This window comes from Xenopus laevis, chromosome 1S, assembly GCF_017654675.1.
Source record: "Xenopus laevis strain J_2021 chromosome 1S, Xenopus_laevis_v10.1, whole genome shotgun sequence".
Taxonomy (NCBI): Eukaryota; Metazoa; Chordata; class Amphibia; order Anura; family Pipidae; genus Xenopus; species Xenopus laevis.
In genome coordinates, this window is record NC_054372.1 from 146,424,445 (window position 1) to 146,442,087 (window position 17,643).

General features: G+C 37.5%; 1 protein-coding gene across 1 annotated transcript in view; it reads right to left on the reverse strand.

Moving 5' to 3' along the window:
• The window catches only part of LOC108705178 (adhesion G-protein coupled receptor D1-like), a 279,938-nt gene that overhangs the window by 249,278 nt on the left and 13,017 nt on the right, over nucleotides 1–17,643 (reverse strand). Inside the window, 1 exon segment of the mRNA XM_041580325.1 lies at nucleotides 16,191–16,286. Within this exon segment, the coding sequence (XP_041436259.1) occupies nucleotides 16,191–16,286 (96 nt within the window).

The window sequence follows — 17,643 nt, forward strand, 5'->3', positions numbered from 1 at the left end:
GTTGAATCCTTTTATACTCAAAGCAAACAAGCATCTTCTGCTGATGTTAAACGTATGCTTCCTATAGGTTTGGAAACACATTTACGTAGTTGTTAACAATGACCTAAACATTTCTTATTGAGCACAAGTTATAGTCATATGACTGTAGATGGACATAACAGTGCATGTCCCATGTGCACAGAAAAGGACTTCATTCATATTTATGTCACCAGCAGTTTGGCAATTAATCTGTCTATCCTTGGAGCTCCTCAAGTTTCCCATCTGTTTCTTTCAGGCAAATAGATTTATTCCACTTTCAGCCCTTGCAATATCCTTTTCTTTTTTACTCATTTCCTTTGGACTATAAGTTTGATTTGAATTAGGACTTATTTAATGTATGCTTCACAGCTCATTATCATGCTCTACATATCTTCAGGGGCTTTGGAAGAATCGTTCCCTTGAATATAGTGACAGCCTCAACTTGGAAAGAAACATTATGTTTTATAACTAATTATACCGCTTTCAAATTAAATACGATTGTATTGCTTTTAATTTGCATTAACCTATTTTTCAAGGCTTTGAAACCTGCAGGAGCTATTAGCAAATTGTTATCAGAATTACTTTTTCATTGGTTTATTCAGTTTAATCGTTTATTTTAAGAAAAAATGATTGTCTATTGTTAAAGCTAATCTGTGTGCTCTTTACAATACGTATGCTCATTAATTTTGTGAAAGTAACATTAATTCAAAAAACTGTACAGTAAATCTGTCTAGAGATGTACATACTGACTGTATATAGAAAAGTAGTAAAAACATGGCATCTCAACAAAAAAGTTGCAGCAAAAAATGCCTATTTACTTTAATATATTTTTTGCAAAAAAAAAAAAAATTTACACCCCAAGTTTGGTTCAGAGGCTCCTATGTTAGAAAAGCTCCTGCAGCAGTTGTAGCTGCAATGCAGAGCTCTGTTGGGCAGGGCTGTACAATTGGAGCCAGAAATGATCCTCCATTATATTTTATGACCCCCCCAAACTGCCCTGGAGCTCCACAGACAATGTACAACATCATCGTATTAACATAATCTGGCCCTCATACATGTAGTAGGTTAAACTGGCAACTACATAGAAATAAAGGACAGCTCTGCATAGCAGATTGCAGATAAACTATTAAGAATATGATGGTTTTAAGCAATAGTAGGCGTAAAAACATCACATATGACATAGCAACTTGGAGGTAGTTGTATAACAGGATCTTAGAGACCAGGCAATAGTGAAAGGTACAAGTGCACAAACAAGGTGAATGGATACAGAAGGAAAAAAAAACTCATATCAGACCTATACGAAAGCCCTTAACAAACTTAGGGGAGAGTGTCCAAAGATGAGCCACTAAGTTTCTAAGGCAAATTGTAGAGGTTGAAAATAATTTGCTGTGCCTTCCTCTGGGTCAAGTAGCAGTTAGGCAGGTGTCCTTTAGACATAAAAAGTTGAACTTTAGCTGAATGTCTTTTTTAAAACTATGTTTCTTTTCACTAATGTTGTTTCACTTATTTAATAAATGAATGAAACACCCTTTTATCATGCCAGAGAATCCTAGCCTCCAGTGCTTTGTATTGGACACAAAACACCACAGATGTGTACAGCTGGCTATTCGTCCCTAACTGCTAATGTCAGCAAGACAAGAAATGCAGTTTTTGAAAAGTAAGCATAACCCTTATTTTTCCACCCTGGACTGGTTACATGAATCCCACTCTACTGGCCCTCACAATACAGTGTGTAGGTATAGGAGAGGAGTTGCAGAACCCAGACAGTTGTTGGAAGGGCTGCCCAGGTCAAACCTGACTGCCTAGTTTTCCAAATTAGGGAAACCAGACAGGATTCTACAACATTGATCTCCATATCTTAGCCATGTCCCATTTACTTCACTGAATCCACCTGTGACATCACCAAATCCACCAGTAATGTCACCAAACCAGCAAAAGGTGGCAACCCTATGCAGAAGTATAAATCTCAGCTACTAAAAACCAACAAGATTTCTGGACATGAGGAGTTCTTAACGAAAGTAATAATTCATTAACAATCACAATGGTACTCCCAGTACATGGTTTCTCTAAGGTATAGTGGGTAAGGAACATTATATTTCAAAGCATATCATACACTGACACTCCCTTAGACTTGGCAGGAATCCTACTTCACCTATATGACTTGCTTATACAGGCCCCGATTTGCGGCAAGGCCGCATAGGCCCGGGCCTAGGGCGGCAAAAAAATAGGGGCGGCATGCCGCCCAGCCGCACTATGGGGACGCGTGCGTCCCCATTCAATTACAGCAGCTGCGCCGGCGAAAAAACGCCGGCGCGCTGGGAAGGGGAGGTGAGGTGGGCGCTAGGACCGCGCGGCCCCCTGGTCGGACCGCGCGGCCTAGGGGCGCCGCACATTGAAATCTGGCGCTGTGCTTATAGCAGTAATGCATAATAAAACTACAATTAAACTAAAGAAAAATTTACTAAATGGTAAATAATGAAGCTGTTTGAGGCATATCACATGATATCATTATATTCATTAATAATAAAAGTTCTAGCTATATTGAACAAAATATGCATGGGGGCAAGGATTGTGTCATGTTTTTATCAATACCATTTTTTTATTTGAAACGATAATTTATGTTCAAGTTTTCTTCAAGTCCATCAATATAAACCCCTTCAAATGAAACCTAGTTCGCATACATACATACACTCAAGCAAACCCCTCCATACAATCGCATAAGCTATTTATACCAATATCTATATTAACTGTAGATTTTAGTATCACTATAGCCTTTGAATATTGTGCAGGTGTGACTGCTTTGCCACCTCTTGCTAAATCCCTTATGCTTGGGTAAAAGGATTGCTAAAAGGCACGAGAAATATACACAGGGCCATTGACTCAGAGAATGAAGTGTACTATGGCATCTTTATAATAATGGTATGACCTTTATCTTGGGTATGTGGGGCACTTTTGGGTAGCAGTACCATAGGAATAATATTAGTGAGCTGGAACTAGATACAGACTTATGCAATGAAACTGGCAAAGTAAGGGGAAAACTTAATTACAAGTAAAGATCATGAAAACGTTGTTTTCCCTAGAGAAGTATTTGCAAAAGGACTTGTAGGGCTATTATATCAAGACTAGATGTTCTCTGCTTCTCTACTCTGCTAGTCCTACCTTCTCAGAAGCCATGTTTTAATATCTTGCACTGATGAGATCTAACAAGATCGAAAAAAGGCTGCAATTTTGGATATATGGCTCTGAACTATTAGGCTGTATCTGTGCTATAAAACCAGTGGTTCTGGTCTGGATACAAAGTTGGCCACAGGGATTTAAAGGAGTGATTTGCATGTGTCTATTGCAGTGCAATGGGGCAAACTCACTAAATCATGAAGCGGCTAACGCTAGTGCAAAATCGCCAGCGTGACATCATTTCGTTACTTTGAAGATTTACTAACAGGTGCTGGCCTAAATTCGCTAGTGAAGTGGACCTACTCTAGCGTTACTTCACACCCTTACGCCTGATGAAGTTGCGCTATGACGAACGGACGTAACTACGCTAATTCACTAACCTGCTCATTTTACTGAACGTTACCTCTTGCTCTTGTGCCAGACTTGCCTTCACCACCTCAGACCAGGCGAAGTGCAATAGAGTGGATAGGGCTTGCTTCAAAAAACGCTGGCGTCTTTTACTTTTTTAAGGGTGATAGGTGAAAACTTCACTTCACTGGCGAAGTGCGGCGAAGGCGTCGATAGCGCATTTCCGGCGCTTAGTGAATTTGCCCCTTAAGCATGAGGCATGTAAATTACCTTCTGTTTTCAGAAGACTTTATTTGCACGTGAAGGGCTTTTTGGCTCCTTTTAGCCAGTCTCAACCATGTTCTCTGCATCAAGAATGGAGGAAAGAAATTTTCATCTGAAGCAACACAATAGTTATTCATTGAGAGGGCAGTAAATCTATGGAATGCTCTGCTTAAAGGTGTTCTTATGCCAAAATCCATAATGGCTTTAAAAGGGCCTTGGATATCTTTGTGGACATGAACAACAGACTAGTATCCGAGGCTACAGTCAGAATAAATATATATATATATATATATATATATATATAATATATATATATATATATATATATATATATATATATATATATATATATATATATATATATATATATATATATATATATATATATATATATATATATATATATATTTGTAGTTGATACAAATATGGGGGGATAAATCTTTATTGTGTTATCATATGAACCGGCCTGCCGTGAGTGCTTTCTGTGATGGAAATGTGATATTAATTCTTGCAGTGTCAGAAAACAGTGTATTATTGCATAGTATTTACAACCGATGTTTTGGTTCCCATTGGGATCTTCTTTGAGGTGCATCAAGGCAAACCAATTGGATTTATAATTTCTCTTCTTGAATTCATTTTATACAAAAAATACTACTAAGTTTGAGAACCAGTTTTATTTACAAAAATCTGGTACGGAAATTGTATCTAATGTAGCGCCTACATATGCCAATATCTAAGGGGTATATTAATTATGCTGTGAAAAAAGAAATTTGGTGTACAGAGCTGTGTAAAATAAATGGCAAATTTATCAAGGTGTGTGTAATTTTACACCATTCGAACGCCAGATTTTATGTAGTTATTTCACATTGCTTCAGGTAGAAGTCACATGAGAAAAAATGCATAAAAGTTTTATGCAGTTTTTACACAGTTTTTTACATGGCTAAGTGTGGTGTATTATCCCGCTGTTTTTTACACCACATAATAAATATCCCCTATATTTATCAATATAAATCAAACTATATTTTGAGCCATCCAATGTTTCATCAGTTTGGGAAGTATTATAGGCACTACATACATTTATTTTTTTGTATGATTTGGTATGCTAGAGGATCTGATACAATTCACCAAAGAGTTAAATGCAATGCCTACACCCATTAGACTAATGTTGCATTATGATAAAGATGCCATTAAATATTTAGATGTTACAATCTATAAGGACAAGTTGAATAATAGGCTGCAAACCAAAATCTGTCAAAAAAAATAACTGATAGGAACACACTGTTCCACTACAAAAGTAGTCGCCCTAAACATTTGGTGAATAGTGATGGGCGAATGTATTCGGCAGGTGTGAATTCGCGGCAAATTCCCGCAATTCACCGCCGGCGAATAAATTTGCGAAACCACCGCGAAAATTCACCAGTGAAAATTCGAGATGCAAAAAACTAGATGCCGGAACCGTTTCACTAATTTTTCGCCGCTTCACAAATTTCATGTGAAATTCGTGAATTTTTCGCGAAGCAAACGCCCCAAATTCACCCATCACTATTGGTGAACTCTGGGATGTGTGGCCACAAGGGGACTGAACACTACACATCAGTTGAATTGCTTTTTAACAAAGAGATGATGCTTTCTAATGAACTGTTCATTTATGAAATGACTAGGTTTTGTCTGAAGGGTTCAAGCCTATTTATGGTTGACTTTTTTTCTAAAATGGAATTCTTTACTAAAGATTTGTTTTGATGTTTTTGGATTATTGATACATTATGTGAGTTTTGTAAATAGGTTTACTGGTAAATAGGGCTACAAGTATCTGTAGTGTGGTATACCATGTATGGTTATGTTTGTTTTTAGAGAATTTTTATTGGTTTCATTTAATCACTGATCAATGCTGGCTATTTTCCAGCCATACACGAGTTAAATTTGCAAATGATTTCACTCTCACTTTCATATTTTGTGGGTGGAGGCTATTTAAGTGACAGTTGTGTATGAAACATTGGTTGTACATACTACTAATACAATATTTTTCAACACTACAAGAACCTATGGAACATATGTTATCCCAAACCCAGAACAAACCCCAAGGTCCTGTTTGCAGCTCACACTTCCACTTATAACCACCGCCTTTCACTTTGGGAGGAGCCCTCTGCTACTCAGATGCCGCCAGGTTTCTAGTGAGACCAAGGAGAGAGTTCTGATAGACTGGGAAACCAAACGTGAAGGAACGTGGTCGAGGGACAGGCCAGGTCAGTAGCAATCAGGCAGAACAGTAGAAAATCAGAAGTCTGGAACGTATGTTGGGATCACGGGCTGGGGTCAAAACTCTCTCTCTCTCTCTCTCTCTCTCTCTCTCATATATATATATATATATATATATATATATATATATATATATATATATATATATATATATATATATATATATATATATATACATATACATACAGAGAGAGAGAGAGCATGAGAACATAGTATGAAAAAATAATCATTTGTTACAATCTACGGTAGGTCTCTTGTGATACATTGAAAGGTGGAACTTAATAGTGCAGTGATAGCGACAGGTGGCTTTTTATCCCAAACTATATTACTACATAATGTAAAACAGAAATAATCTTGTGAAGGTCCTCAGTCTTTACTTCTGAGATTCCTTTTAGGTTTACTGGCCTAATTTTCTTATCTTACATATATTCCAGACACAGAGAGTGTATGTATAATGTATAAAACACTAGAAATTACAGAGTTCCAAATTAAGTGGTAACAAAGACAAGGAAATTAGGGCTATTCATTAGAGATGTATAGGCTTTTTTTTTTTCATTAGTTCAGAAACGATATACTTAATTGTGAATAGTAAAATTCTGCACTGAATGTACTCCTTAATGAGACCCAGTCATGCATCTAATGTGTCTTTCATGAACAGGAATTCACTGATTTCCCTTTCTTGTTCACATTCTTACCCTTCCTACCAGCCACTCTCACAAATTCCTTTATAGTAGAACTATTAATTGCCTGTTTTTGCTCATACTCAAGCAAACAGAAGAGGGGGGATTTATCAATGCACATTACCTGGTCCCCTGTTTTACAAGTAATTTAGTATCTATGCAAGTGCATGTATTTGTGCATGTTTTTTAGTTATGACCATAAAATTGGTAAGCCAACCTACCACGTCAAGGTAAGCCCCATATGGTGGCCCATAACTATTTAGCTCTGGCCATAGTATTCAAAGGCTGGCACCTCCATACATATATATATATATATATATATATATATATATATATATATATATATATATATATATATATGCATGTGTGTTTAGCAAAAAGAATACTTGCCAGTGAATAGTACTGTCCCCCATGTACAAATATATACAAATATAGTGATCAAAAAAGCACATGTAGAAGAAAAAAGAATACAATTAGAGAAAGAATATATAATCAAATAAAAGCAGACAGATAAAAAGAGTTAACAATAGTTTCAGATTAAACAAGCATTTGAACACTTTGTATGAATTGGCAGCTTCATACTGAATTTATCAGCTTTAATAAATATGTTCATTCGTTACCACCTTCCTCACTGTCAGAAAAATTATGATTGAAACTCTTCTCAATTCCCCAGTTCGCTGTACAATAAATCTGCCCCTAAATAAGTGTTTTCCATTAATTAAAGCATGCCCGGCAGCTTATTTTGCAATGATATTAAACAAAGACATTAGTCATTCTTTCAATGTAACCACAAAGCTCTTGGCAAACATTCTAGTGAACTGTTAAAATGTGCCAATAATGTGCATGATAAGCTAGTTAAGGCTAAACATCATGCTAATCCAAAACAGATCTGTTTTAGATGTGGTTACTGTATGATTTGTGATAGTCTTACTACAGGATCAAAAGGGTGCCATTCACATACTACCAAACAGCCTCATAACATCAGTCCGGTAATGTATGGTATCCAGTTAAATGCCCATGTGGCTTTTGTTACACAGGATAAACAAGCTAACTAATATGCCCATGGACATACTTCAAAGATTTAGCTCAGGGTCAGATGACTGTAATACAGTCCTATATTACAACTATAAGGATTTATGTCCTCCAGGGATTGGAGCTGCAGAGAAAAAAGGATGCACTGTTTTCAGTACACCGTAGCAAGAAGAATAAAGAAAGTTGAGTTCAGTGTTTCACAGTGATACTTGCAGCTCCATCCTAGTATAGAATGGAAGGAGCTATGTGAATTGTGAGGCCCTTTGACTTGTTCTTCCTCAAAAAACCACAACATTCACATAGTTATGTGTCAATACAGGGCGTCTTTCTATTAGGCCAGAGGATGAACTTTTAACATTACATTTATGCACTGCAATAAAATGGAGTCAGGGGCCACCACACACACCCCCAGGGCCCCCGCTCCAGTCATGAGGTCCTCCACATGCTGACTTTGCAATGACCCCCCCCCCCCATTGTTTGTGTTATTTTTCTGATTTAGGAAAATCCAGGTAAATTGGTCCCTAGAGTGAATGAAGGAGAGCAGGGAGGGCCCTCCATTTCCTACTCCATTTAATATGGTAGCTGCCTGATTAGGCAAATAAAAGAGGTGTGAGATAACACATCCGTGATCTCCCCCTTGTGTTCGATTGGGGGTGTTAGTCTTTCTGGACACCTCCTTGTGTTGGAGGGGGGGTGTGGTGCAACCAGAAGGTGAGCCAGGCTAGAATGCTGGTATTCCTGAAGAGTAGTGATGGGCGGAATTTTCCCTGCGACAAAAATTAGCGAATTTCCCATGAAAAATTCACAAAAAATTTGTGAAAAAATTTGTGAAACTCGAAAATTTACGCCCGCGTAAATTATGGACGTGCATCCGAAAAGTCGTCTGCATCAATTTTGACGCCGGGCTAAAAGTCAATGTGTTGAATAGTGTTGATGCACAGTGATCTTGCGACTTTTCTGATGCGTGTCGAAATTTTATGGACGCCGGTGAATTTTCACTGGAGTTTCGCCATTTTATTCGCAAATTTATTTGCCGGTGGCGAAACTGAGAAATTCGCTGCAAATTCGCCCCAGGCGAATTCATTCGCCCATTACTATTGAAGAGCAAAGTCAACAGGGTTAGTGAGAAGCCACCATGAATGGAGAAAGCTGCAGAGAGGAGGAGGAAAGTCTTAAGTGTGATACTACACTAAGCCTACCTTCCATAGCTGATGCCCCCAAAAAACACATGTACAGGCAGCCAGCCAGTCCCAATATATATATGTATCCCTAAGGTGACAACAATTGCATTCGGATTTTTCTTTTTACTGCTTTACTGCAAAGTAAACATTTATGTAACAGTTTATTTTGCAGATACCTTAAACTCTAAGTATGAACAGAACAAGTGTTGAGTGTTAATTGTGATAAGCAAACATAGGTGGTATTATAATAAAAGAAGGTTGAGAACACAGCAATATTTCTAAAAACAACATTGCATAAGAACATTATATTGTGCAGTTGCAAGGTCCAGTCAGTTTTTATTGCATGCAATAGAAAATGAACGTACTTCAAAGATGTTCACACAGGGCCAGTCTTCATTGGCTACTTTTCTCCCAAGTTGCTGCATATATCAGGATTACTGGCTTGTTATTACATAGTAAGTTAGGTTGAAAAAAGACACAAGTCAAGTTCAACCTTTTAACTTGTTTTAACCTGCCTAACTGCTAGTTGATCCAGAGGAAGGCAAGAAACTCCATCTGAAGCCTCTCCAATTTGCCTCAGAGGGGGAAAAATCATTCCTGACTCAAAATGGCAATCGTACTAGTCCCTGGATCAACTTGTACTATGAGTTGTCTTCCATAAGCCTGTATTCCCTCACTTGCTAAAAAGCCATCCAACCCCTTCTTAAAGCTATCTAATGTATCAGCCTATACGACTGATTCAGGGAGAGAATTCCACAACTTCACAGCTCTCACTGTAAAAAACCCCTTCCGAATATTTTCTTCTAATCGGAATAGGTGACCTTGTGTCAGCTGGAAAGACCTACTGGTAAATAAAGCATTAGAGAGATTATTATATGATCCCCTTATATATTTATACATAGTCATCATATCACCCCTTAAGCGCCTCTTCTCCAGCGTGAACATCCCCAATTTGGCCAGTCTTTCCTCGTAGCTAAGATTTTCAATACCTTTTACCAGCTTAGTTGCCCTTCTCTGTACCCTCTCTAATACAATAATGTCCTGTTTGAGTGATGGAGACCAAAACTGTACGGCATATTCTAGAAGGGGCCTTACAAGTGCTCTATACAGTGGAAGAATGACCCCCTCCTCCCATGACTCTATGCCCCTTTTAATACAGCTGAAGACCCTATTTGCCCTTGATGCTGCAGACTGGCATTGCTTGCTACAGCCAAGTTATCATCTACAAGGACTCCAACTGCCATAAGGTTAAACCAATATGAGAATAAGCATAAAGTACTGAGTGCTCTCTCTATCGCTTCAAAAAAAACCTCAGATTATACCTTTTGGAGCACTTGAACAATAGTCTAGTCCTGGCACTTAAGGGACAATGCCTTAATCTTATACATATTTGCCCTCCAATTTGTGCCTGTATGTTATCCACCCACTTCGACTGTAAGCTCTATGGGACAGGGACCTCCTTCCTTCTGTACTTTTCTGTTTATTATGTTACTTGTCCTCCCTGTGTATACTTTAATATATTGTAAAATTGTACAATGCTGTATATCCTTTTTTATCACTTTATAAATAAAGTTATACATACATAGTTGGATAGGGGAAGTTGTGGTTGCAGGCAAAATAGGACTACATGTGGTCAGTTAGCAAGCTGCAGTAATGGTCCTTTTTTCTTTAGTTGGTTGTGTAGCAGGAGGAGAGAACAAATTGAGATATAAACCTTTTTTACAATGACAAATAACTGTCTGCAAAGTTCACCCATAACTGTCCCAGCTGAAGCTGCACTTTTCTAAATGCAGGGTGGCAGTGGGTCCAAACCTTGTCAATTTGCTGTTTACAGCATTGTGTTTTACCATGTCAACCAATTATAGCACTCATTCATGTAGCACCCGGGTAGAAGTGCAAGAGAAATAAGGGGTAAATCTATTTATGCTTGGTGTAAACAATTTTCCTTCAAACATATTCAGAATGCAGAGCACTATAAAGTGCTCTGAGATTCCTGTGTTAGTTATAAATTAAAACATTTTGGCATATTTAAGCAGAATGGCTTTAGACTAATCCTCGCCAATCTAGCAATTAAAAATATACTGCATAAATAACAATTAGTGGCTGGGTTTTTAATTGAAGGCCATTAATCATTGCTCCGTTTGGCAAAAGCTGATTTCTTCTGCACAGCTGAGACTGTAGCACTGCTGTACAAAAAGAGAGACAGTGGGGCTCATTTATAAACTTCGGGCAGGGCAGATGTGCAAACAGAATTACAATTTTTTTTTCACAATGCGAATGTATATAAGAGCTTTTAAAATATGTCAAAATTCACAAATTGCATATATGTATGAGCACACAACTTTGGTGGCTGAGAAAATATTCGCAAAACAGTTTTGCAAATTGCGAATTGAAGTTACTGTCAACGCCATTTTTGCGCACAACAACCTCGAACATTGCGCACTCTCAAGCAAACACCTGTCTCCTTTGTGAGCCATTTGCAAACATTTATTCACAATGCAAATTTGCAAAAACCAGAAAGACGGGCAGAGCAGTGCAATATATTAGCGTTCAGGAAAAAGCATGGGCAATACAACCATTTGCAAATAAATGTGCGATGTGCGAACTTTATAAATGACCCCCAGTGGCTGCTGAGCAAATCCTTAGCAGAATGAAATAATAGATGATTGGTTGCTATTGGCAACTGCCCTATTGCAATTTTAGTATCTATATGCTACCTAGATGTTACAGTAGATTATAGGGATCAGAAGTGCAGGATCTCTTAGTGCTTATTCAGGCTGCACATTTACCCAGGGGATAAAAAATCCAACACAAGGCAGAGGCTTCTTTGTACATATTAAAATCTGCTTCTTTATATGTCAATGCCTTGCAGATATTTCATTTTGAAATTCATCAAAGTATACTGTTTTAGGAAGATACAGTAGCAGAGGGTTACTTTTATATTCTCTGAATATTTAAGAGCATGTGATTCAGATCACATATTGCAAGGATACCAGAAATAGAAAACTGGGAAGAATGTGGCAAGAATGTTGTCTGCAGAAGGCGGCCATACCCAGAAATTGGTACAGCAGCCCTTATATTTTAAACTTGTATTGTTCAAATGCTATATATGCTATTCTAATTAAGGTGTATATACATGTATATGGGCCTTTGTGGGGACTGTACCCACAAGAGTGCAATGAAATGCCAAACACAAGTGAAACTGTTTCAGACTGTATCTGATGTGTTGTCTTGTGTTTGCACATAACTCTTTGAGGGTTTATTAAAGGTGCAAAGTCTGCTATAAGTTTAGTGACCTCTTGCAATCAATCAGCAGGCAGCATTTACTGGTCACCTGTTGAAAAGTAAACATCCTATTGGTTGCTATGGGTCACTATACCTGGGCAAAGTCTGTTTCTTATATTATTATGGGGTTTTGTGGTTTCAGCACTTGAACAGATGTATGATGCAGGTAGTTGTTTAGTCATCAAGTAAAGTTAGAAATATGAAAGTTAATATCTGATTGATTGCTGGAGGATTTGGGCAAATAATAAAGCTGGATGCTAAAGAACAATTACAAAGATAACAGCGTTAAAAAGGGGATGGATGCCTACCTTTGTTTAAACTGGACTGGATATGCATTTCCACAGCATATGATTGTTAAATAAAAAATAGATTTCATTTGAATAAAGCAAGCCCTTGGGAAACATCCCACCACAAGGTTGCAGAGAATAGATAAAAATGAGCTTTCATCTATATAACAAAGTGTTTTCCCCCAGCTATAAAACTAGTGTTTATCATTGTGATAGTAGACTGTGTTGGCAAAATCATTGCGCATGTTTTAAATAAGTTCTGAAGAGCTTTTAGAAAATAGTAAGCAGGGGTATAGAAAATGACCCTCAACACAGTCATTATGTTCATCTATAATTTCTATTTTTGGTGTCAGGAAGGAGTTTTTCCCCCTTTGAAGCAAAATTGCAAACGGCTTCAGTTGGGTTTTTCTTTTCCATCCTATGGATTAAAGGAAAGGAATTTTGGCATTGCATGAGCCTGATGTCAGACTTGTGCTTTCTTCACATTCAGCAGCTATGTGACATGGGGAAATTGAATAATCAGGCATTTCGGGTCATGTGTGGTTCACTGTTTACTGTGTTTTCTACCGCAGTGCATTTCTAGACACTCTTTATTTTCTCTGTTCTTAAACACATGCTCCCCATGCCTACATGCCACATGCCTTAAACTAGAAGAATGTTCTTAAACAACATTTTCTTACGGTTGAAAGACCTGCGGCAGTAGCCTTTTATGTTGGCAGGACAGCAGCATGCAAAATATTAGTCTATCCTTGTAAAACACCATTGGCACAATTTTGTATACGTGTTTCGAATGTCAATGAATGAGCTTTGTTGGAACTAGTAAAATAAGCAAATTCATTTAGAGTTATCAAATGTTCCCGCAATCTGTGCAGGTTTAAGGTTATTCCTCAGAATACACTTATCAGAAAGATCCCTGGGAATGTGACAGTATTTAAAGTAGTTTTTATTCCATTTTAAAGTGTTTCCTTAAGATATCCCTTAAATAATATATATTTTTTAAGCATTGGTATTTTATATGTTCTGGATTTAGCGTGCATACTTCTACATATCTGCTACATAATTCTACAAATGGCTTTCCATATTTAATTTGTATGTAAAAACAGAAACCCCAGGATCTGTAACTTGTTTAATTTAATTAAATTATCATTGCCCAATTTGCTCAGCACCATTCTGTTTGGGTTTTACCACAAGTAAATATCACAACTCTGCACAAATAAAACCGCTATCAGGACATAAACAAACACAGTAATTAGAACATTGGGACCTAGGAGTCATAACGGAGGCTGGTGCTATCAATGTTATCAATAGTGTTATCAATGTTTCAACCAAGCCATACATTATCATTCATCATCTAGGTCCAACCAATATCAAAACTCACTTTTGAATTTGAAAAGTCTATAGGCGTCTGCAAATGTTAATATTTTCTATACTTATATATTGCCTCTACATAAAACATAGCAATGACAACTGGAAAGCAATACAGTGTAGAATTGTCTAAAGCAGTGGTCCCCAACCAGTGGCTAATAAGTAACATGTTGCTCACAACCCTTTAGATGTTGCTCCCAGTGTCCTCAAAGCAGGTGCTTATTTTGAATTCCTAGCTTGGAGGCAAGATTTGGTTGCATAAAAACCAGGTGTACTGCCAAACAGAGCCTCCTCTAGGCTGCCTGTCTACAAAGAGGCTACAAGTAGCATAACTTATTTTCACCAGGAACATTTTTCATGCTTGTGTTGCTCCAAAACTCTCTTTACATCTCAATGTGGCTCACATGTAAAAAGGGTTGGAGATCCCTGGTCCACAGCTACCACCATCTACAGCAGGGATCCCCAAACTTTTTTACCCGTGAGCAACATTCAGATGTAAAAAGAGTTGGGAAGCAACACAATCACAAAAAAAGTCTCTGGGGTGACAAATAAGGGCTGTGATTGGCTATTTGGTAGCCCCCATGTGGACTGTCAGCCTGTCAGGAGGCTCTGGCAAAACACCTGGTTTTTATGCAATCAAAACTTGCATGGAATTCAAAAATAAGCACCTGCTTTGAAGCCACTGGGAGCAACAACCAGGGGGTTGGTGAGCAACATGTTGCTCACGAGCTACTGGCTGGGGATCACTGGTCTACAGGAAGCAAGGAGCAATCTCATGCACACACAATGTTCAGCTTATATTAACCAGTGTACAGATATCTTGGCCTAAAAATCACTGCCTGAGATTCATCGCCTGATTGGGAGAAATTTGCACTTGTCAGCTAAAATAATTGGTTTGCATTGCTATTGGGAGAGGAATTTGTGTAAACCTATGTTTACAGTGAACTACATGACGTTATTGATAGCTGCATCAAACAGAAATTACCAGATATCCTTAAATGAGAACTAAAGCTTAAGTAAAGATGTAGGCTATAAATATCTTAAATTATGTTTTGGGCTTCTGTACCAGCCCAAGGCACCCACAGCCCTTTATCGGGGTAGATCCATGCCTCTAAATATGCCTCAGTAGTTCTCCATCTTCTTTTCTGTACATGCTTTGTGTTGTTGTCACTTACTGAATTTAGGGACTGATTTAAAATATACAGTACACATAGAATACAAATGTCACAATATAAGGCTGATAAGTGATTAATACAGATAATTACTACTTGGCAGCACAGAAACCAGCACAATTAGAATTTAAAAATCAACCTTGTAGTATCAGCTTATATTACAGGTCAACCTCATTTTCTGCTTGATAATTTGTTAAGAACCCTAAGCTTAGCTTCTCAACAGCTGCTCAGAGCCCACTGAGCATGTGAGTGTCACAGACACTTTCCAAGATGGTGACCCCCTGTGACAAGTTTGAAGTCCTGGATCATTGCTGCAGTGTCTCAAATGTATAAAAAATAGTAGCAGGATTTTTTAACACTAAGGGGCAGATATATCAAGGATCGAATATCGAGGGTTAATTAACCCTCGATATTCGACTGCCGAATTAAAATCCTTCGACTATCAAAGTCGAAGGATTTTGCGCAGTTCATTCAATCGAACGATCGAAGGAATAATCGTTCGATCGAATGATTAAATCCTTTTCGAAGAATTTTAATCCATCGATCGAAGGATTATTCTTCGATCAGAAAATTGTTAGCAAGCCTATGGGCTAACATTGGCCTCGGTAGGTTTTAGGTGGCGAACTAGGGGGTCGAATAAATTTTTAAAGAGACAGTACTTCGATTATCGAATGGTCGAATATTTGAACGATTTTTAGTTCGACTCTTTCGTTTCGAAGTCGAAGGTCGAAGTAGACAATTTGATGGTCGAAGTAGCCAAAAAAAAAAACATTCGAAATTCGAACTATTTTTCCTCTATTCCTTCACTCGAACTTAGTGAATGGGCCCCTAACTATATACACTTAAATGGCATTGGTTGATTTTGACAGCAATGAATTCTAAGATGAAAAGACAGGTTATTAATGCATCTTAAACACAAACAATAAACGTATTTTATGAAAGCTGCTAATATTAATATATAACGATTACATTCAACAACTGTAGTAGAAAAAAATTATTTGGAAATTGCAGAGCCACACTGTATCTCTTTCTGCAGATGACAACATTTTATAACACCAGTATCTTACAGTACTTCAGCGAGTGACTATGAACATGACATATTATAGGGGCAATCTATACAATCCTCACCTACAGTTGCAGAGAAGTTAGAGTAGGCAGAATCATTGATATGAACAGAGGAAGAGTTATGGGAATGAAGCACAGTGACGTTGTGGATGGCGACAGCTGGAATGGACAAAAGAAAAGCAAAATAATGTCTCAAACCCAAAGACAAACACAGAAGTGCTTTATATCTCTCAACAGGGAGAAGGAGATAGCTACGGACAGCTGTGAAATTGGAAAGTCATCTAGCCCTGCTGCAGCATCTTTGTATGAATTCCCACCGCATGATAGATTCTTGAAAGACTATAGGGCAGTACATTAAGCATCATTTGTAAAAGATTTAGCCTTTGGATCTAGTTTTTCTTAAAGTATTATTATACTTTTCAGTCATTGCATTGTATGCTCTGCAAAATGAAATTCCAACCACTTTTTAGGGAGGGTTAGGTTAGAAAATAAGAATAAAAATAAAAACCTATTATCGTTAACTCTCAAAGCGCAATTATGTTGCAGTTATTCATCTCAGGTGAATGATCCCAATGTTACGGATGTGTAAAAATTAAAATAGTCTTTTAAACAAAGGATAATGTGTTATTTATACTTGAAAGTCATAATATTAGACTGCAAAGGAAACAAGTTATGCAAAAGGATGCTGAGAAGTTGATCTAGGAAGCCAGAGATGACTTACTGGCAAACTCATTCGTTTTTACCAATATTACAATTGGCAGCACATTTGGACAAGTAAGAACCCACCAGGTAATGACACTTAAAGGTGGAATTTTTGAGAATAGAATTGATTGAAATTATATATTTCCCTTGAGATCTGTTTAAACAAACTGGAAACTATTAACGCAAAATCAGCTGCCAAGTATTTTTGTCAGGCTGTGCAGTTGTTGCCAGAACCATGTGAATACACACTATAACGGTGCACCAAGCATCTCTTAGGAAAACGTAAGTGTTAATTGGGTGGTTTCTTTATACCACAATGAAAGAAAAACAAAAAATGATCCAGGTTTGAATTAATTAAAACCAATTAAATCTAAAATAACAGGGCTAATAAAAGAGTTGGCCTTGTGTTTAGGTAGGAGCAGGTGTTCGGTAAAATAGCTTTCAAGAGTCATCTGTACTTGCAAGACAATGGAACCATCTAAGAGATGTATCACAGCAGATTTAGGTCTGTGGGGAATGCAATTAATTTGTATAGCAGTTGCAGCAGCAGACAGTTGAGAGATATAAAGCCCAATAACAATGATAATATAATGTTTGCAAAACAATGATCACAAAGACGTATGGAAAGTAAACATGTCATGATGAGCAATGAACAGCAGGGTATGAAGCATCAGCAAAATACATACAGGAGAAATATGGTTATAGACTGATTTACCCATCACTAATACTTTATCACATGCAATGACTTTCTGCTAAAATACAAACATTCTATTTATTTATCTATTACAAAAGAAAAATCTGATGTCCCTAGAAG